We start from the raw sequence: 23,678 nt of genomic DNA on the forward strand, positions 1-23,678 counted from the left end.
ATGATAATACTGGATTATCAACGATCACACAAATGACCCATTAAGTCTGCGGAATAAGAAGCATTATCAAAGTTTGTTACAAAATACTAATAATGCTGTTTTGGAACTCGAAATATAGCATTTGTTTAATTGGCTATTCCTCTTAAATATGAAGAAGCCACTATGAAAGAAAAATTTCATCAGCAAAGCCACATAGGGCACACAGAGCATGGGTGTGAAACATCACATAACATACTTATACCTTAAGATCGTCACATTCCATATCTTCTCTAGGTTTACTCCACTGTTTTAAGTATTCCATATATTTTCGTTTTTCTTCACGTAATTTTTCTCTTTCCTAAAACAAAAGGTTCATAAAGTTTCTTATAAGAACTTTGGCTTTTTAAAAAACTTTTTTAAATGTTTATTTATTTTTGAGAGAGATAGACTGCAAGCAGGTGAGGGGCAGAGAGAGAGGAAGACACAGAATCCAAAGCAGCTCCAGGCTCCAAGCTGTTAGCTCACAAACCCCAAGCTCGAGCTTACAAACCCCAAGATCATGACCTGAGCCGAAGTCGGACATTCAACCCACTGAGCCACCCAGGCACCCCACTTCTAAGAACCTTGTAAAGCAGCATCATTATCACCTGAGAACTTGTAACAATTACAAATAGCTGGGCCCCATCCCATACCTACTGAACAAGGAATTCTGGGGTTGGGATCAAGAGTTGATTTTGTTTGTTTGTGTGTTTTTCACTTTTTAAATGTTTATTCATTTTTGAGAGAGAGCATGCACGCACGCGTGTGGGGGAGGGGCAGAGATAGAGGTAGACACAGAATCCAAAGCAGGCTCCAGGCTCCAAGCCATCAACACAGAGCCCGACATGGGGCCTGAACCCATGAACAGTGGGATCATGACCTGAGCCAAAGTCGGACACTCAACAGACTGAGCCACTCAGGGGCCCCAACAGTTGATGTTTTCATTAAATCTTTCTGGTGATTCTGATGCATGTTAAAGTGTTAGAACCACTGATCAAAACAACACCTGCCAATACAACTGCTATAAATATGGAAAATGTCTCACACATAGTAGCTCCTGGATAAATATTCATTCAATCTGACTCTGCCTACAGCAGCTCTATTTCAAATCAATTAAATCCTGACAAAGTAAAGTAACAAATTATTAGAGTACCTAAAATAAAACCTCCTCCTATATTTGAAATATAGTTGTTATTTTCAAGATTCATTTAACCCTAACAGCTTAGGGATACACAGAGGGACCAGTAAGTAAAAGCAATTATCAGAACACAGTTGGTGGACTTCTTTTTCTTTTATTCCCGACCATTTCTCTTGCTCACTTGGTCTTTTGATACTTCTTGGTTCTGGTATTTGAAACTGCAAGGTAAATAATGACCCTAAAAAGTCTCCAGTGAAGCAGAGTATAAATAATTTTTATTTATTACATTATATACTTATTTTCCAATAAATGTTTAACGTATGTTAATATTATTCTCTTCCTTTGAAATTTAGGACCACTGAAGGTAATAGATGTGCACTTACCAAATTTTTAACATAAAGTGACTAGAAACAGTTACAGAACTTATTCATTGTGCTTTAAATAGTCTGCTGTACTAAATCTTCCACTCCCCACCCCAGATAATTCTTGTAGGATGTAATAAGATGGGTGTTCTCAATCATTGTTGCTAAGAATGTAAATAAGCACATGTTTAGCAAACAAATATCCACATATGTTTGTATAGAAAGTTTTTAAAATGTTCTTACCCTTTGACATAAGATTCTACTTCTACAAATTTATCCAGGGACATAATCCAAAAATAGGAAAGACTCTTATTCATAAATTTGAACGGGTATCATCATTTATGAGCAAAAATTATAAAGCACTTACCTGTATCTATTTGATTAACTGTTACACAGTCACTAAAAATTCCACCTTAGTTTATTTATTTAAGCATGAAAGTATGCTTACAACATTTTTAAAAACGTGTTTTTAAAATTTTTATTTATTTTAAGGGGGAGAGAGAGCATATGCATGTGTGCACATGCAAGCAGGAAAGGGGTAGACGGGGAGAAAGAAAGAACCCCAAGTAGGCTCCAGACTGTCAGCGCAGAGCCCAATGTAGGATTTGATTTCATGAAACGAGAGATAGTGACCAGAGCCAAAATCAAGAGTTGGATACTTAAGACTGAGCTACCCAGCAGCCCTACAATAATGTTAAATAAACAAAAATACAAAATTATAAATGCTGTATCTCTCTTTTTTAGGGCCCAGAATAAAGATTAGAAATAAATTAATCAAAGTGTTAGGAGAAAATGCGATCTCAGGGCACTTGGGTGGCTCAGTCAGGTGTCCGACTTTGGCTTAGTTCATAATCTTGCAACTCGTGGGTTCCAGCTATGCACTGGGCTCTGGGCAGAAAGCTCAGACCCTGGAGTCTGTTTCGGACGCTGCCTCCCTCTTTGTTTCTGCCCCTCCCCTACTTGTGTTCTCTTTCCAAAAAAAAAAAAAAAAAAAAGCTACCTCTAAACATTACCATTTAGATTACAAGTGGTTTTCTTCTAATATTTTTTTTAAGTGCAGTTGCTTTTCTTTCCTTTTTAAATTGTTTTTAATGTCTATTTATTTTTGAGATAGAGCACGAGCAGGGGAGGGACAGAGAGAGGGAGACACAGAATCTGAAGCAGGCTCCAGGTTCCGAGCTGTCATCACAGAGCCTGATGGCCCAACATGGGGCTTGAACTCATGAACCTCAAGATCATGACCTGAGCTGAAGTGTGATGCTTAACCAACTGAGCCACCCAGGTGCCCCCTTCTAAATTTTCTGGAGTGTACATGTATTAGATACTTTCATCCCCATCCTAACCAATGGCCTATTTGAAACAGTTCAAGAAACTACAGGCAATTTAAATGAGCACAGTGTGTAACAGGATCATCTAGGGCCACTTGTAAATATCCCAGAAAACCAAGGACACTGACTGACTCTGGAAGAAAACAGCTACAGAATTCTCTAGGGAATATCTACTACTAAAGATTATAAGAGATTTGCTGAGCAATCTATTTTTACAGATACTTTATTCTTCAAGGAGAATAAGAACACTCTTTCTTGTTATTTGCAGATTTTGTTTTTTTGTTTGGAAACAGCAAGAGCGGGGGAGAGAGCAAAGGGGGGAGGGAGGGAGAGACAGAATGAGAATCTTAAGTAGGCTCCAGGCTCAGTATGGAGCCTGACACGGGGCTTGATCCCACAACCCTGGGATCATGACCTGAACTGAAATCAAGAGTTGGACACTTAACTGACTGAGCCAACCAGGGGTCTTGATCTTATTGTATTTTTTCTAATCACATATTTTACTTTTGCAAGTTTTATGCATATCATTTTCCCTAAATTAGAAAGTCTAAATAATGAAGAAAATCAACTTTAAAATTGTACTTAAGGGGCTTTAGGGTGTAAAGGCCACGTATTTACATGTTGAACCTTAAATTACTAAATTTTCCAAAGCAAAAGAGAGATAAATCAATAAGTGTTTATCCAGCACTCTATGAACAACTAGAAATGTGAATCAAAGTGGTAAAAGCATTTAAAAATTAACTATGAATTTAAATATGTAAAATACTATTATATAGACAGCATAGCTAAAATACTTGAATGAATACCTTTTCTCTTTCAATTTTAAGTCTCTCTTTTTCTTCTTTCTTCTTCAGTCTCTCTTCTTCAACAATTTTCTTCAATTCTTCCTTCTTTTTCTCTTTATCTTCCTTTTCTTTTTTCTTTGCTTCTAGGGCATCTGCTTTTTCTCTTTTTAATTTAGCCTTTTCAAAAGCTGTAGAGAAGGTCAAACTTAGAACTGTTCACAGACAGAAAACAACACATTTTTTAATGTAACAAAAGAATTCCTGAAATAATTTATGGTTAAATGGGATCAGTAGACTCAGGTGTTGTAAACTGCTGGAGGGAGCCAGCAGGTGATTCAAATGGGAAAGCAAGTTGGCTGCATTTAAGACAAACTACTGACCAGGGACAAACATACCTGCTATTTCAAAGCCCTGCTGTGAAGCCCTGGTCCTAAGACCAGGAGCAAAGTATCACCTTTTTAGAAAAGCAGAATCTCTTCTCCCACCCAGACCTACTAATTCAGAATCTTCATTTTAATAAGATTCCCAAGTGATTCATATGTACAGTCACATCTGGAAAGCACTGTTTTATAAAGCAAAAAAATGGCCCCAAACAGTCTGTAAGCCATGGAAACTCCAATTTGTGCTTAATCTAAGCATTAGCTTGGTTTAACAGAGGATATGCTCTCCCTTGAAATATTGTTTTAAGAGCTGAACACAGGTTTTATTCATCATAAAAATTTATAGATACCTAAGGGGCAAGAAATATTTATGCTTACAAGGAAAAAAAAAAAACCCAAATAACAGAAATATGCCATTTCAGAAAGCAAGAGAAATTATTCTTTCCTGTACCTAAACAGTTGTTGAAGAGAATGTTAAAACTCACCCAGTGACTTCATTTCTTCTTGCTTCAAAAGTTTGTCTCTTTCTTTAGTAGCTTTGTTCTTATAACCTGCAATTGTTTGTTTATTAACAACATTGTCTTCCTAAAAAAACAAACAGAGAAACTAGTTATAGAACACCACAACTTTTCAGACAGATGGTCTGCCTTGTTCTTACAATAATAATAAAGTTTTAAAAACTCTCATCAATTATACTTTCCTTATACTACAATGAGGTTTTATTCTAAGCCTAACAAAACTTTAATAACTTTAATCATAGTAACATACAGAATATGAGGTTAGTTCTATAGTTCTACAAATTAGTACAAAAACCTCCCAGGAAAAACAACTGGTAATCTACAAGGACAGCCTTAAATATATGCATTAGAAAAAACAAAAAATTTTTCTAAGGTACCTTATAAACTAAATGGCGTAGACATCAAATATGAAAGAAGTGCATGTCAAAAATATTCTTGTGGTAAATGTTAATAATGTCAAAAGGTTTTATTTTATTTTATTTTTATTAAAAAATTTTTTTTCAACATTTTTTTACTATTGAGAGACAGACACAGAGCATGAGCAGGGGAAGGGTAGAGAGAGGGGGAGACACAGAATCTGAAGTAGGCTTCAGGCTCTGAGCTGTCAGCACAGAGCCAACGCGGAGCTTGAACTCACAAACTGCGAGATCATGACCTGAGCCAAAGTCGGTCAAGCAACCAACTGAGCTACCCAGGCACCCCAAAAGGATTTATTTTTATGGTACTTCTTGTGAGCATAATGGTGTGTAACATGTTTAGTGTGATATTTTTATTATTTCATATTTTTTAAACGTTCTTCATGTTTTGATTCCATGATTTATTCCCTGTATTTCAGTAACTGCTTATATGCTTGCTTCCACTTTGGTATAAAATCCCTGTGGCATTAAAGCTATGTCTAATTCACACTTGAGACTTCTACAGGCTTCACTGCTAAGTAGTTTTCAACGCACAGTACATACACTGTATATGAAGGAATGTGTTCCTTCCTAAAGCTATGTGGGTGAGGGGAGCCAAACACTGCTCTTGATTATGAATAGTTTTATTAAGAGCTACAATGTAGTTTTTATCCATTCTCTACTTACCTGGCTAATAGATACTCGTTTGGGAGGTCTCCCTCTTCTTCTGTTAGCAGGACTGAAGATAAATGTGGGTGGATCATCAGGAAAGAAATAAGAAAAATCTTGTTCTGCTATTTTATATGTTGAAAGAGATGACGCCTTCATAAAAAAAATATAGGGTACAATAATAACATAATTAGGAAACCATTTATAGATGTACTCTAAAATGTCATGTATGACTACTGTTAAAGACCAGGTTGAAAAGATTTCGACATAGAATTTCATGTGTTAATATACAGTATTACACATTTTAGCTGATTTACTTGATCTATTATTAATTAGCTTTACCAGAAGGAAAACCACAATGCAAAGAATTTTTTCACACAAAATACACAAGAATGTTTCAACAGTTTCTTAAATTCTAAAACCATTACAAAATTACATTTATATAATAATCTTTTGCAGTTTGCTTTGTTTTGACTAATTTTGTATGGAATTTTCTATGTAAATAAATAATCCAATGACTTAACATTTAAAGTCCACTGTGCTTGGGCTGGTTCAGTCAGTGAAGGAGGTGACTCTTGATCTCAGAGTTGTAAGTTTGAGCCCCACTTTGGATGTTAGAGATTACGTAAAAATAAAATCTTTAAAAAAAAAACCCACTGTATCAACCCAATACATTTTTTCTCAACCATTTCTTAACTACTGTACATTTTAGACCCCCCCCCCCCAATTCAGGGTGATAACTTAAAGACTTTTTTTTTAATTTAAAGACTTTTATCAAATTTTAGGGGTGCCTGGGTGGCGCAGTCGGTTAAGCGTCCGACTTCAGCCAGGTCACAATCTCGCTGTCCGTGAGTTCGAGCCCTGCGTCAGGCTCTGGGCTGATGGCTCAGAGCTTGGAGCCTGTTTCCGATTCTGTGTCTCCCTCTCTCTCTGCCCCTCCCCCGTTCATGCTCTGTCTCTCTCTGTCCCAAAAATAAATAAATGTTGAAAAAAAATTTTAAAGACTTTTATCAAATTTTATTAAAAAAAATTTTTTTTTTTAACGTTTATTTATTTTTGAGACAGAGAGAGACAGAGCACGAATGGGGGAGGGTCAGAGAGAGAGAGGGAGACACAGAATCTGAAACAGGCTCCAGGCTCTGAGCCGTCAGCACGGAGCCCGACGTGGGGCTCAAACTCACGGACCGCGAGATCGTGACCTGAGCCGAAGTCAGACACTCAACCGACTGAGCCACCCAGGCGCCCCAAGACTTTTATCAAATTTTAAAGCTGATGTGGCAGACAGCAGAAATGCTGAAAAATTATCAACTTTCAATAGAGTTTAAGTTCAGAGAAGTCAAACACATTAAAAAAAATTTTTAATGTTTATTCATTTTTGAGATAAAGCATGACTGGGGGAGGAGCAGCGAGGGAGACACCGAATCCGAAGCAGGCTCCAGGCTCTGAGCCGTCAGCACAGGGCGGGATGTGGGGCTTGAACCCACACGAACAGTGAGATCATGACCTGAGCCGAAGTCGAATGCTTAACCGACTGAGCCCCCCAGGCATCCTGAAGTCAAACTCATTCCTACCAGAAGTGGTGTGGTTCTAGGATAACCGCTAAATCCAAAAAAGTTTCAGAACCTGTTCACCTTTCATTCATGTCCAACTTTAACCTTTTTATTTTTGATTAGTAATTCTGAAGATTACTTTTGGCCTAACAGCCAAGATCATTATTCTTTCTTTCTCTAGAAGAAAACATGCTACTTATAGAAATATCTTTCAGAAAATGTATAAGAAAATGATACAAAAATTTAAATTTTTAACAAAACTGAAACACTTCAACTGGGGATTAAATTTTCTATGTAGTAATTGTAATCTTAGTGGATAGAACATAGCTTTTAACATTTAAAATTCAATTAGTTCTGGCCATCATAATAAATCAAGACTCTATTTAAAGATTCTACATTAAAGTCTATTAAGATGGTTGTTGACTATCCCATATATATAACGCCTGAATATACAAATGCCCATACGTATAAAGATATGAGTGGTTTCTTTTCAAATATATATGCTCAAAAAAGGTCAAAATAGGCTTTAATACATTAATTGCCAATGTTCCTTATTTATACATACATAATACACAATAAACTAATATATCTTTGTGTTCTTTTAGCACTCCTAACAGCAGACTACACTTACCACATCAGGATCAAACTTTATTGTCTTTGGGTGTGTGTGTGTGTGTGTGTATGCATATGTGCTTGCAACATGTATGCAAGTACACTAGAAAACCCACTAATAATCTTTTGTTACTCAAAGAGAAAATTGTTTACTGTCACTTTAACTTTCATTTACTTATTAAAAAAATTTTTTTTATGTTTATTTATTTTGAGAGAGAGAGAAAGCACAAACGGGGGAGCGGCAGAGACAGAATCCCAAGCAGGCTCTCCACCATCAGCATAGAGCCCGATGTGGGGCTCGAACTCATGAACTGCCAGATCATGACCTGAACTGACATCAACAGTTGGACGCTTAACCAATTGAGCCGCCCAGGCACCCCTAATTTTCATGTATTTATTACGCTGAACTTCTGCTCATGTTTATTGACTACTTTCCTTGGTAAAAAACCGCTGATGCTCTTTATCATTTTCTCCCAATTGGGTTGTTTTTGTTAATTGATATTAAGAGATTTTTGTAAATTAGGGAAATTGGTCAACTTGCTATTTATGATACACATACCACCACTAACTATTCACATACTGGCTGACTACCTCCCTGTGCTAGGTACTGTTCTAGCCACTTCTCACAAGTATTTGATTCATTAGCTTTTTGGAAGCTTCCTTTTAACATGGCTACCTGTGGTTTTAAATGATGCATAGATTGAGCCCAATTCAAGCATTTTCTTATTATCAAGACAAATACATAAATATGCTCACATTAAAAAATTATTTTTCAGATGATTCTATCTTATGTTTTTAAGTTTTTATATTTCATCCATCGTGAAGTTTTATCATGCCTATTTGTCTATTTTTCTACTGGGGTACTTATGTTTTTCTAATTGATTTGAGTTCCTCACTGTATTAACTGAAAGTAGTTTTCTTCTAGCACTTTGCCCTTGAAATGCATTCATTACATTTTTATTTATTTATTTTTTTTGTTTATTTATTTATTCTGAGAGAGAGACAGCATGTGTACAAGTGAGGGAGAGGTAGAGAGAGGGAGAGAGAGCATCCCAGGCAGGCTCCACACCATTCACACAGAGCCTGAAGCTGGCCTCGAACTTATGAACGGTGAGATCATGACCTGAGCCAAAGTCAAGAGTCGGATGCTTAACTGACTAAACCACCCAGGTGCCCCTCATGATGTTTTTAAACCTAAATAAGTTTATATTTCAAATCAGTCTTATCCTTGGTATTTCTTTCCTCTTGTTCTTTAGTATGCATAACATTAAGAATTGTTTCATTTCATTTCCTTTTTTCCCTCCTTTGTTAGATCTAACTTTGTTTTTCCAAAGTTAACCAAGTGTCCCAGTTTTATTTGTTAAATAATCTATCTTGGTCTCTAGAGATCTTAAATGCTATTTTTCACAGAGTAAATTCATATATCCTTTTTTAAACATTTATTTCCTTTTGATATAACACATATTATGTGTTACACAAATCTTAATCATACGGTAGCTGATTTTTGACACATGCATACATCCCTCTACCCATTCCACTGCTTTTTTACATATTTCTCCCAATATGAGTAAAGTATTTCTCAATTAAAAAAATTAGTTTTTGTTTTACCATTTAACTTTCATTACACATGTGAGATTTCTAAACTTGATTTTTCCCTTTTAATGTTTCTGAATAAAATATAACCCATCTGCTTAGTATTGGTCTCTGATGTTCTTTTTATTATATATATTGTTTTCTTATCCAGTAGGATCTGTTCTTTGAACTTATTTTTGTTTTTTTTTTTAAATATATGAAATTTACTGTCAAATTGGTTTCCATACAACATCCAGTGCTCATCCCAAGAGGTGCCCTCTTCAGTACCCATCACCCACCCTCCCCGCCCTCCCACCCCCCATCAGCCCTCAGTTTGTTCTCATTTTTTAAGAGTCTCTTATGCTTTGTCTCTCTCCCACTCTAACCTCTCTCTCTTTTTTTTTTCCTTCCATTCCCCCATGGGTTCCTGTTAAGTTCCTCAGGATCCACATAAGAGTGAAAACATATGGTATATGTCTTTCTCTGTATGGCTTATTTCACTTAGCATCACACTCTCCAGTTCCATCCACGTTGCTACAAAGGGCCATATTTCATTCTTCCTCATTGCCACATAGTACTCCATTGTGTATTGAACTTATTTTTGTAAGCCAGAACCACACTTAGAAAAATATAGTTGCCTCCTTCCCCTATAACATTTTCTTTTTCTAAGTTTTCCATCTATTATCACCTGTTTTGGTTGATTTTTTTTTTTTTTTTTACAAGGGGGAAAAAAAAGTACACTACCTGAGCCACCTAGTAATTCTAGCAATTGCAAAATAGTATTTAATCCTTAAACAGAGAGAAAATTAGTAACAATTGGCTACAGATAAAAAGAACTATTTTCTTTTTTATTTAATTTTTTTTTTTAATGTTTATTTATTTTTGAGACAGAGAGAGACAAAGCATGAACGGGGGAGGGTCAGAGAGAGGGAGACACAGAATCTGAAACAGGCTCCAGGCTCTGAGCTGTCAGCACAGAGCCCGATGCGGGGCTCGAACTCACGGACTGCGAGATCATGACCCGAGTTGAAGTCGGCTGCTTAACTGACTGAGCCACCCAGGCACCCCAAAAAGAACTATTTTCAATCAACTTTGAAATAACATTTCTGGGGTGCCTGGGTGGCTCAGTTGGTTAAGCACCAACCCTTGATTTTGGCTCATGTCATGATCTCATGGTTGTGGAATCAAGCCCTGCATTGAGCTCTGTTTTGGGCATGGAGCCTGTTTGGGATTCTCTCTCTGTCTCCCTCTGCCCACTGCCTTTGCCCATGTTCTCTCTTTCTAAAAAAAAAAAAAAAAAATTTCTGCGATGTTTTAACTATGTAACACAGCCCACTTCTCTCTCTTCTTCCTTCCAACAAATAATTTCACTGCTCTGATTACCTTAATTTTAATGACTCCATCTTGTGGTTCACAGTGTTGCTTCAGAAAAAGCTTTAATTTATCACGAGAAAATAGGTGTTTTCTCCGGCTACAGTGGAAAAAGGAGGAGAAAGAGTAAAGTGTTAGTATAAAAGAATTCAGTTTGAACTCTATAATCTCTGTAAACCCATAACCTTCATTTCAAGCCTAGGAAAAGGACAATTCATTTTCCAATGGTATTTATGTAGAAGTTATGAGAAACTTCACAAATATTTATGTAGAATGTTATAATATCTACTCAAGTGGATCTATTATAAATGTTTGTTACAAAAATAGTATATGCATTTGGTGCTTAAGAACCATTTAGAAATCAAATAAACCTCAAGGAAAATATATTACAGAGAGTAAACCAAATTTTTAAAAATTAGATGATCATTCCTCCAAATACCACCATTAAAATTCTTTAAAAAGGGGCGCCTGGGTGGCGCAGTCGGTTAAGCGTCCGACTTCAGCCAGGTCACAATCTCGCCGTCCGTGGGTTCGAGCCCCGCGTCAGGCTCTGGCCTGATGGCTCAGAGCCTGGAGCCTGTTTCCGATTCTGTGTCTCCCTCTCTCTCTGCCCCTCCCCCGTTCATGCTCTGTCTCTCTCTGTCCCACAAATAATTAAACGTTGAAAAAAAAATTAAAAAAAAAATTCTTTAAAAAAATTAAAGTCAGTAGATTACCAGATATCACATAACACTGTCAACATTTAAATGGATATTTTGAACATTCTTGAACACAGGTTTTATCAAATTCTAAAATAAATTCATAGGATTAAGGTTCTAAAAACAGAGGCACCTGGTGGCTCTGTTGGTTAAGCAACCAACTGTTACTTTTGGTTTAGGTCATGATCTCACGGTTGTGAGGATTGAGCCCCGTGTCATGGAGCCTGCTTGAGATTCTCTCTCCCTCTCCCTTTGCCCCTCCCTGGCTCACACACACGTGTCTGAGCTCTCTCTCTCTCTCTCTCAAAAAAATATTCTAAAAATTTTCTATTTTTGATTCTCCTTGGCCCCAAATTGAGAAAAACACAAACATAACACAACCAAAAACAAAACAAAACAAACTCCAAACATTCAAATATTTCTGGAAAAGTTCTGGAAGGAAAGTAAACATTGTTGTTGTTTTAATGTTTACTTATTTATTTTTGAGAGAGAGAGAGCACACACAAGGGAGGGGCACAGAAAGAGAGAGAGAGAGAGAGAGAGAGAGAGAGAGAGAGAGAATTCTAAACAGGCTCCACGTAGAGCCCAATGAGGAGCTCAAACCCACGAACAGTGAGATCATGACCTGAGCCAAAGTCAGATGCTTAACTGACTGAGCCACCCAGGTGCCTCGGAAAGTAAATGTTTTAACTGAATTCAATGTATTCCTTTCAAGAAAAAGTCAAATTAAAAGCTTCTATGAGTGAATGAACAAGACAGAAGTTTTAAAGTAGTAGCCTCCTCAAAATGTATATTCTTTTCATATATAAAGGATTATAGGAAAGAAAGGATTGGTTTACTGTGCTATCCTAGCACCATACATACAGTACATGACAATAAGAAGGTAATTATCTTTTGACTATTGAATAAATATACTAGTCCTCAAGAATGATATTGTCCTACATGGCACCCACTAGCCACATGTGGTGTTTTTGTTTTTTTAACCTTTTTTTATTTATTTTTGAGAGAGACAGAGTGCAAGCGGGGGAGGGGAAGAGAGAGAGGGAGACACAGAATCTGAAGTAGGCTCCAGGCTCTGAGTTGTCAACACAGAGCCACACGCAGGGCTCGAACTCACCAACTTCAAGAGATTATGACCTGAGCCCAAGTCGGATGCTTAACTGAGTGAGCTACCCAGGCACCCCTTATTTATTTATTTACTTATTTAGGGTGGGGTAGGGGCAGAGAGAGAGGGAGAGAGATAATCCCAAGCAGACTCCACACTGCCAGCGTGGAGCCTGAGGCAAGGCTCAAACAATGAGTTCATGACCTGAGCTAAAATCAACAGTCAGACGCTTAACCAACTCAGCCACCCAGGCGCCCATATAGTGAATCTTCTTAATCAAACATAATTATTGTCTTTTAAACCAGCATAGATAGAAACCAAGTTTTACCTGATCTGTGTTGCTTTAACAATAGCACACTCATACAATTCTTTTTTAGTGGGTTGCACCTTGTACTTGAATAATAAGGGGTCAACTGCATCTTTTTTCTTCCTAAAAAGAGCAAAGACACAAATCAGTTAATAATTCGTCTGAAAATGTGAGCTTTTAAATGGAAATCTAGTTTCTAAGAACATACTGTCACAGAATCAAAGGAGTTTTTAGTTTAGGATTAAAAAAAATTTTTTTTAATATTTATTATTTTTGAGACCCAGAGTGCGAGCAGGGGAAGAGCAGAGAGAGAGGGAGATAGAATCTGAAGCAGGCTCCAGGCTCTGAGCTGTCAGCACATAGCCTGACGCGGGGCTCAAACTCATGAGCCATGAGATCATGACCTGAGCTGACGTCAGACATTTAACCGACTGAGCCACCCAGGCACCCCAGTTTAACTAGAATTTTATAAGTTACTGACATCCCTCACAAGTTTATTAGCCAAAATAGTACAAAGCACTATTTTATCTTAGGTAGGTATTTTACTCATTCAATAAATTTTCCTGTGTGAAGAAATCAACTAGAGATGAGTAAGCACTGAGTACCGAGTTTAGATAAGATAAATTTGTAAACAAAATAGCTCTTGGATTTGCTTTTAAGCTTTCTTCTTCATAGCTATGTAATCCAAGAGCAAAAGTGGAGATAATGTAGTTTACCCTGTTTTAAGACCTGGCAGAGGCTATACCTTTAATCCTTGCCTCCACCAACTTCTCATCTTTTCTTCCCTTTGAGGATGCATTCATCCATCTATCCAATAAATAGTTAAAAGCCTATAATGTGCCAAATACTAAACAATAAGGATTAAGTAGTGAACAAAATAGAACTATATTGGGGAGATACAGGCAAACAAACAAAAATACACAACAGAGTAGGTGGTAAGTGCTATCAAGGGAATACACCGCCAGGTAGAGGTACTCTATTTTAGATAGTGACAGTCCTGATAAATTGACCAGATAGGGCTTATAGGAAGTTAACATTTAAGCAGAGATCTGAAAGAAAAGAGGGAGCAACTCATGAGAAAATCTTGAAAATAAGTTTAAAGGAAGAGAGAAAGGAGTGTAAAGGCCTGGGGTGGATGTAGGCATGGTTTCTACAAGAAGCAGAATAAATAAGGAGAATAAAAGAAGATACAGCCAGAGAGGAAATAGAAGGGCTAGATTATAGGCCACCATTTAGATTTTACTCAGAAAAGACACTAGAGGATACTGAATAATGGGGTGATAATGATTTAACTTATCAGATCAGAAAGATCACTCTGGCTGCCAGACTACGGGGCAAGAGTGCAAACAAGGATATTCTTTAGAAAGGTAATGCAATGAACCAAGTGAGAACTGATGGCACAACAGACTAAGGTGGTAGTGGTGCAGCAGGGAGACAAGTGGTTGGACTCTTAAAAAGCTGCCCCTGTGCACGCAAGTGCATATGTAATGGGGTGTAAGTAAGGGTTACTGAGAAGAAAATGATATGAAAGGATGACAAAGGAAGCATTCAGCAATGAGGGTCAGATACAGTCAAAGTGATATAAATACAGTAAACACAAAGTGGGGGGTGGGGAGAGACTCCACACAAAAGGGATGCAGGAGACAATCACACAAATAAAACTGAAGTGTTCACCTTTAACAGCATTAACTTCCTAGTTGGAAGACCAAGGATCTTTACATGGAGACCCAGGATACACAGAAACTAGAAGATATATTTAATCATTCACCCTGACTATATGAAATGCAATCTAATATTTTCTATTCTATTAAAGTTCCTCATTAAATTAATTTCACAACATACATGAGGCCATAATCTGCAGTTTGAAAAGCACTGTTCCAAAAGAGCCAAAGAGAGAGAACTCTTAAGTGTTCAGAGAACAATACTGATGTGGGTTTCCAATAAAGGAATTTCTTGAAATGAAAAGAGGGGAAAAAAGAAAAACAAGTTTTAATGAATCAGTGGCAGGTGTTCAAGAACAACAGATTTGATTGAGTTTTTAATCTTAATATAGTTTTCTGAAGAGGTGTTAACTTAGCAATTAATCACTACCATTTTATACACATAGGGGATGATCAAGTAGAATTAAAAGATTACTAAAAGTGGCAGTACATAATTTTATTTTAAGTCATAATTATAAATTTGTTTATATATTATTTGTTTATAGAAAACTTGTTTGTGGACTTTATCTTAATGGATTTAAGGCTATAAAAAGGTGACTTTTCATGTATAAAATTATTTTTTTGTTTTTTCTTGCTATGTCATGAAATTCATTTGTGAAAATAAAGCATAATAGAATCAAAATCTTTTTTTCCAATTAGTGCAAATATTCTTATGGGGGTTTTGTTGTAACTCTTACACAAAACTCTATACAGGATAAAAATCATAATTGGATTCTTTCCAAAGAAGTACAGTTATTAGAGACCAACAGAAACTGCTTATCATATGGATTCACCTATAAGACAGGAATTAAAAGACAATATTAAAAAGAAACCCCATTTTAATAATTTTTCTTCCTTGCTTCCTAAAGCCTAGGCCTAAACAGCTGGAATACTAAATGGAATGTAGTGACCTTAACCATGACTGTGACTAATGGACTGATTTTATTGCCAACAAGTGCAGATCTGTTACCAGTTCTATATAGCACACTAACACCTAATGTTACATTTATAGAAATCAGATTGCTATTCCAATGATTTATTCATAAAATTTTATCATTTATTTTATAAATATATAATATTTCAATATGCCCATTATATATGTTAAATTTTAGTTCTACTTTTATTTTCTCAAAATGGAAATTGCATTTGTTGCTATTCCATGGTAATATTGGTAATACAAAAGCAATTAAAATTTTTTCTATAACAGTACAATAGAAATGACAAAAGACCAGATAATTAAGCTTTCAGCACAAATGGTTACTTATGGGTTTTTTTGTTTTAATTTCAAATGCTAACCTTCTCATACATTAAAATTTCATATATGAATTACAATTAGCAAAAAAATTAGGTCTACTTCTTTAAAAATAACACTCAGATTCTGTAATCTTACTAACAATTAAGCAGGTTAACAATACAGTCAGATTACACTGCATGAAGAAAGTCAGTACATAAAGAATTTTAAACAGGATATACAATATATTCCTCAAGGTTCCTAGTTTTTCCTTGTGCTCTTGCAAATTACCACTAGGATATAAGATGTTACCAAAAATGTATCTTGTTCATGTACTATTTTCAAGTTAGGATAATGTTTTTATGATATTTTAAAACTTTAAATAATACCTGCCTAGATAGGACTGCATAAAACACTGATCCATTGTAAAGGGCCTTAACTTTGTAAAGCCTTAAATCACAATAGCAGAGTATATTATTACAAAGTGTTATTTACCTACCAATCTGAGTTGCTACAGATACTGTACTTAGTTTCTTCTACAAACCCTAAAAGCAACTAAACACACTGACGTATACTTGGCATACCTGCCTACTAAAATCAGATGGTAAGCTAGTGAATATTTTCAGGACTTTCAGGACTGTTTTAGTTGGTACTGTCTATCAATTTAGTTCAATTTTCGGAGAATTTGTGATTGCAAAGGAGCAAATTGTACTTGGCTCTTTCATTAAGAAAGGAAATTTGTAACTACGAGACTGGTCTCAACAAGATGTGAGGGTTTTCAAATATAAATTTTCTTTAAATATTTTAGTAACTTTGAAGGGAGAGGAACAATAGTAGACATAAGTATAACATTACTCAATCCACACTTGATGGGCAAACATGAGATGAGTAAAGGAACACTAAGAGCAGATACACAATATGCATGTTTCAAAGCGCAGGACTAACAGATAAAACCCTAAATCTGTTATGTTCTATATGATGCAAATTAAATTATCTTCTCTAGTCTTAATTTTTATTTACTGCTACAATTGTGAGAGTAGCAAGTCAATTTTTAAAATAAAATTTGCGGGGCGCCTGGGTGGCGCAGTCGGTTAAGCGTCCGACTTCAGCCAGGTCACGATCTCGTGGTCCGTGAGTTCGAGCCCCGCGTCAGGCTCTGGGCTGATGGCTCAGAGCCTGGAGCCTGTTTCCGATTCTGTGTCTCCCTCTCTCTCTGCCCCTCCCCCGTTCATGCTCTGTCTCTCTCTGTCCCAAAAATAAATAAACGTTGAATAAAATAAAATTTGCTTATATATACATAAAATAAATGAATGATTTTAAATTTAAACTATTCTTTATATTATATAATCTACACAAAGTATCCTAACTGTATAAAATTAGCCTCATCTCATTCTTAAGTATATTTAGATCCGTACAGCAAAGGCTCTGTCATGAATCCCATGGTAAATAGCTGAAGGAGAAAATGACTTCATAGTGTTATTCTAGAACCCAGTTCTGGCAAAGATGTTGGAGAGTTCTGCAAGAATGTTAAGCTGAGGGTCAAAGAGCACTAAAATGTATAAGGCTGCGATGTCCATGACTTTGTCCATGGCTTTGTGATAAGAAGAGTAACAATTTTCTCAGCCTCTTTCACAAATATAGTTTAAGAAACATATGTTTAAGGTGTTAATACCCATCCTCAAAATAAATAAGTAACCTGCTTCCTAAAACCCTGACTGCTGCCCGCCAACAAAAGCTGACCTACAAAGGTAAATATGTAGTTTACTGTTTAATTCAATCAGATTCTGCAGTCCATGCCCAGACTGAGGAGTAAGCTAATAATATGTTGTTCTGAGAGAAAGCAACTTTTTATAAAAAGTCAAGCCTTTAATTTCTTACTTTTACTGATGTAAAACTAACTTTGAAAAAATTAATGAATATGCTCCCCCAAATGTATCAAAATATTCTATTAAAAAAAATCTGATGACTAGAATATATAAAGAACTCATAACTGAACAAAAGGACAAATAAGCCAATGTAAAAATTGGCACAGGACTTGTATATCTTCCAAGGAAGATACACAAATGACAATAAGCACGTGAAAAGAGGCTCATTATCATTAGTGATTAAGGAAATTCAAGTCAAAATGACAATGAGATACCACTTCATCTCACTAGGATGGCTATAATCAAAACACTCGAAAAATAGTGAGTGCTGGTGAAGATGTGGAAAAATTGGAATCCTTATATATTGCTGTTAAGTATGTAAAATAGTGGAGCTGCTGTGAAAAGCAGTTTGGCAGTTCCTCAATAAGTTAAGCAATTGTCATATGACTCAGCAATTCCACTTTTGAGTATATACCCAAAAGAATTTAAAATAGGGACTTGAATACGTGCTGGTACATCAATAATCACTGCAGCATTATTCATAATAGCCAAAAAGTGGAAACTCAAATGTCTATCACTTGAATGGATAAATATAATGTAGTATATACATACAAGGGAATGTTTAGCCCTAAAAAGGAATGATTACAAAAATTAGCCTCATCTCATTCTAAAGTATATTTAGATAGGTATACCAAAGGCTCTACCATAAATCTCAACATGCTACAACATGGATGTAATTTGAAAAATAGTACTAACTGAAATAAGCCAGACACAAAAGAACAAATACAGTATGACTCCACTTATATGAAATATCTAGAATGAGTAAATTCATAGAGACAGAAAGCAGATTAGAGGTTACTAGGTGATGGAGGGAGAGAAGGGAATGTAGAATTACTACCTAATGGGCACAGAGTTTCTGTTTGGGGTAAAGAAAAGGTTTTGGGAATAGTGGTGATAGAGGTACGACACGGTGAATGCAATTAATGCCATTGAATTATACACTTAAGATGGTTAAAACAGAAAATATTATGTTATATATATATCTTAACCCTTCACTCCCTCAAAAAACGCTGGTGATCATCTTAATGATCTATGTAAATTCTAAATATGTTTAATTCTTTAAAAAAAATTTTTTTTTAACGTTTATTTATTTTTGAGACAGAGAGAGACAGAGCATGAACAGGGGAGGGGCAGAGAGAGAGGGAGACACAGAATCTGCAACAGGCTCCAGGCTCTGAGCTGTCAGCACAGAGCCTGACGCAGGGCTCAAACTCACGGACCGTGAGATCATGACCTGAACTGAAGTCGGACGCTTAACCGACCAAGCCACCCAGGCGCCCCTAAATATGTTTAATTCTAAATATGCTGCCTTAGTATGTCTTGCAGATATTATGAACTATGATGCTGGAAAACTTTTCTAACTCTGAACTTCCATTTCTCCTCAATGATATAAGAAAATGATCATCTACCCTTTTAGAATGGTTCTGAGGAATAAAATAAGAGAACATATGTGGGTGCCTTTATACAGCTCAACTCATGGAAAATGCCAATAACTGTTCCATTCCCATCCCTTCAAGTCCCCTACTGAAACATGAAAAACTCTATATTATGTTTTATTGTCAGGGAGCAACCAAGACAAGGTAAATTTCTTACTTACTGAATTAATAGAAATAAAAGAACAAAGGTCCAAAGATGACTATGTTTCACCTTTCCTGGTATCTTAGGATACAGTGGTAGCAAATCTACAAACAAGTAGGCATTTTATGATGCTGATGTATAGCGAAGGCTCAGATTTTTTGAGAATCACAAACAAGTTAAAATATCTGTGAATAAAGTAATTGACCAGCTTACTCACTTTTCCTACTGCAAGGGTCTGTCCCAAGTACCTATATTCACGGGATAAGGCACAACATATTCAGATAGGAAATTATGGTCAAATTCAGTACTATTCTGTGATAAGCTTGTTATAAGTGGCACAAGTGCTCTAAATGGTACATATAACAAGCAAAATATTTACTATTACTAACTGGGATTATGAATTAATTTGCTGTGTATAACAAGCAAAATATTTATTATTACTAACTGGGATTATGAATTAATTTGCTTTATACTCAAAGTAACAAATTAGCCACAAACTATGCATGTAGTTCATATTCAAATCTATAAGGAAGAGAAAGGACATTAATGAGCTGAATAATAGAGTGCTGAACCTAAGAGTCTAGACATTCCTCATCCTAAGCACCTCACAGCACCTACAAGAATTAGAAGATTAGGTTAAGGGTTACTACAGGCGCACCTGGGTAGTTCAGTTGGTTAAGCATCCAGACTCTTGATTTCGGCTCAGGTCATGATCTCATTATCTGTGAGATTGAGCCCCGTGTCAGGCTTCACCTGCTTGGGATTCTCTCTCTCTCCCTCTTTCTTTGTGCGTGCATGCATGCATGCTCTTTCTCTCTCTCGAAATAAATAAACTAATATATAATTAACTCCACTTAAGGGTTACAATCTTTGAAACACTCCAAACAAAACACATGAACTACTGTCAGAGCTGCTAAAGGATATATATTAACTACATAATCCCCAATAGTTTTGCATCATAAACCCTATATTCAATGAGGACACAAATGACCTATTAATTTCTTTTTCTACTTAATTGTAGCAACTCAAAAAATGCGATGTATCAAGACTTAACATATAGGGCCATGTCATGCTTCGTTCACTCATCTAAAAATCATTTTTTTCTGTCAGGCAATGTACTAGCTAGGCGACTTTGTGCAATGCCAATTAACATTTCTAAAGCAGAGGTTCTTCTTGTTAAATAAGGATAACAGCATTCTTCTAGGAGTGACTAATATGCATGTAAAGAACTTAGCACACTGCCTAGACAGCAAATGCTCAAAAGCCAGTTATAGATACAATAGTTCAAAAACATCAGACAAAATAGTTCTAGTCAGAAGTTGAATTACAAGGTTCTGAAGGAATTTGACAGTTACTGATATTTCAGAAGCAAAGGAGATAAAGGAAGTAGTTAAGAGTAGCCTCAGGGAGTTAATATCCAAAATATATAAAGAACTGATACAACTCAACACCAAAACCCCCCAAATAATCTAATTAAAAATGGGCAGAGGACTTGAATAGATATTTTTCCAAAGAACACATACTAATGGAAAACTGACACATTTTAAAAATGCTCAACATCATTAATAATCAGGGAAATGCAAATCAAAACCTTACACCTGTCAGGATGGCAAAAATCAAAAAGACAAGAAATAAGTATTGGTGAGAATGTGGAGGAAAAGGAACCCTTTGATAGGAATGTTAACTGGTATAGCCACTGTGGAAAACTGTATGGAGGTTCCTCAAAAAATTAAAAATAGAAATACCATATGATCCAATAATTCCTTGTATTGGATATCTACCCAATGAAAACAAAAGAAAATTCAAAAAGCTATATTCACCCCATTCCTATGTTTATTTCATTATTTACAACAGCCAAGATATGGAAGCAACCCAAGTGTCCATCCATAGATGAATGAGTAAAGACACACACACACACACACACACACACACACACACACACACACACACGGGAATATTAGGCAGTCATAAAAAAGGATGAGATCCTGCCATTTGTAACAGCATATATGGAACTAGAGAGTATTATGCTAAATGGAGTAAGCCAGACAAATAACATATAATTTCACTTATATGTGGAATCTAAAATCAAATGAATAAACAAAAAGCAGAATCAGACCTAAGTACAGAGAACAAACTGATGGTTGACAGAGGGAAGAGGGATGAAGGGATGGGCAAAATGGGTAGAGGGGAGTGGAAGATACAGCCTTCCAATTATGGAATGAATAAGTAACAGGAATAAAAAGGTATAGCAGTAGGATTATAGTCAATGGTATTGTAATAGCACTGTATAGTGATAGATAGTAGCTATACTTTGGTGAGAGTATAGAGAGAGTTACTGAATCACTATGTCATATAATGTAAGTATAGAGAAGGTCGTTCAATCACTAAGTCATATAGCATATATACAGAGAGATGTTGAATTACTTTTTTTTTTTTCTAAATAAGCTTTACGCCCAGTGTGGGGCTTGAACTCATGACCCTGAGAGATCAAGAGCCACATTGCTCTACCAACTGAGCCAGGCTGGCACCCCCAAATTACTATGTCTTAAATCTGAAACTAACGTAACACTGTGTGTCAACTATACTCAAAAGAAAAAAAGCGGCCTCAGGTTTCTTATTGGAATATTATTGCACTGTTCACTGACAACAGGGAAGGAAAAAAACATAAGATACACTGGAAAAAGAATTTTTAAGTTTGAGATGCCTATAAGGCAGAGAAGGAACAGAATGGAGCAATAAAGATTTAGAATAGGAGGGAGTGGAACGAAAACATGTAAGAAGACTTTTAATCAGTTGAAGACAGCTGAGATTTTTAAATTTACCTGTAGACAATGACAATCTTTTTCTTTTATGTTTATTTATTTTTCAGAGAGAGCGTGAGCAGGGGAGGGGCAGAAAAAGATAGAGAGAGAGAGAGAGAGAGAGAGAATCCAAAGCAGGCTCCAGGCTCTGAGCTGTCAGCACAGAGCCCAATGCGGGGCTCAAACTCACTAACCGCGAGATCATGACCTGAGCCAAAGTCAGATGCTTAACCGACTGAGCCATCCAGGGGCCCCGACATTGCCAATCTACATGTGTTTGTAGGATTTTTCTCCAGGAGCATTCAGCTGACCCATGTTGTCAACTGACTGAATTTCAGAAAGTTAGTGTCTTTACCATATGCACCATAAAGCAATTAAGTATAATAATTAAAGTACAGAATGAATTTTCTCAAGTAAACAAAAACGGAATGTGTTAAGTGCAATTGAATGAGGTGAACTTCAAGTGCTCCTAAGCAGCTGACTACAATTAACAAGGTAGCTTTCAATCTTGAAAATTCTAATGTGTGTTGTTGAACCACATTTCCTAGATGGATTTTATACTGTATGATTACAAAGGAAGAAAGGAAGGATTAAAGAAAAACTTATTTCAATGGTATATCATTAGTCAATCTGATACACAGTTTAAAAATTAACAAAAATCACTTACCCATTTTGAAAAGAACTGTTTTGTGTTTCTGAATCATCACTATCACTGATGATAATAGTTTCTCCATCTACACTGCTGATATGTCCATTAGCAAAGCCATTTTGATGTGATGGAGGAAGGACTTCCAAAATCCTACACTGCAACCTAAAGAAAATTATACATTTAAAAATGCAAAGTATTTTATATTTTATAATCAAACATTTCAGAACAATCTAATTATTATGAACAACTGAAAGATATTTGCTTTTGTAGAGACTATGGCTTATTGATGTAACTAAATTAAGAAAAAAGAAAATCTGTAACATCCAATTTAAGAAAAGTTAGCTACAATTTAAAATAATACAAAGGTCAATTTATCAAGATTCTTAGCAATTATATTCTTAAAAAAATTTTTTTAAATGTTTATTTATTTTTGAGTGACAGAGAGAGAGACACACACACACACAGAGAGAACTAGCAAAGGAAGAGCAGAGAGAGAGAGAGAGAGAGAGAGAGAGAGAGACAGAATCCAAAGCAGGCCCCAGGCTCCGAGCTATCAGCACAGAGCCCAATGCGGGGCTCGAACACAGGAACCAGGAGATCATGACATGAGCTGATGTCGGACGCTCAACCAACTGAGCCACCCAGGCGCCCCCTTAGCAATTATATTCTTAACTAAAGTTACTGTTTAGAAAATCAAATACTGGCATAGTATGTCATTATACAGGTTGAGTCTTAGTTTTTCAAAACATCCAATATTTTAAATACAGAAATTCTCCAGATCATAACCTGGAGATCATTCTTACTGTAGTTTTTGTTGGGATTTCTGATTGCTATAAAACTTCCTATTCACTAGTTCTACTGCCTCTATTTTGGCTTCCCTTACTTCTACCCACTCTATCTGGGTTTTATGGGCTGCAATTTCAGACATATTCACCACAACTGAAATATTCCTCAATCCCATTTTCACTATCCCAATTTGCAACTGA

The 23,678-nt window shown here is 36.1% G+C and overlaps 1 protein-coding gene across 5 annotated transcripts in view; it reads right to left on the reverse strand.

Moving 5' to 3' along the window:
* BAZ1A (bromodomain adjacent to zinc finger domain 1A) overlaps positions 1 to 23,678 on the reverse strand; it is a 95,497-nt gene that overhangs the window by 38,922 nt on the left and 32,897 nt on the right. For all 5 annotated transcript variants that reach the window (XM_043555975.1, XM_043555977.1, XM_043555976.1 and 2 more), the window contains 7 exons: positions 22,711 to 22,854; positions 12,830 to 12,931; positions 10,711 to 10,798; positions 5,612 to 5,746; positions 4,497 to 4,596; positions 3,653 to 3,819; positions 242 to 337 (listed from right to left, as the gene is read on the reverse strand). In XM_043555975.1, coding sequence (XP_043411910.1) covers positions 242 to 337; positions 3,653 to 3,819; positions 4,497 to 4,596; positions 5,612 to 5,746; positions 10,711 to 10,798; positions 12,830 to 12,931; positions 22,711 to 22,854 — 832 coding nt within the window. The remainder of the gene's footprint in view (positions 1 to 241; positions 338 to 3,652; positions 3,820 to 4,496; positions 4,597 to 5,611; positions 5,747 to 10,710; positions 10,799 to 12,829; positions 12,932 to 22,710; positions 22,855 to 23,678) is intronic.

This window comes from Prionailurus bengalensis, chromosome B3 (assembly GCF_016509475.1).
Source record: "Prionailurus bengalensis isolate Pbe53 chromosome B3, Fcat_Pben_1.1_paternal_pri, whole genome shotgun sequence".
Taxonomy (NCBI): domain Eukaryota; kingdom Metazoa; phylum Chordata; class Mammalia; order Carnivora; family Felidae; genus Prionailurus; species Prionailurus bengalensis.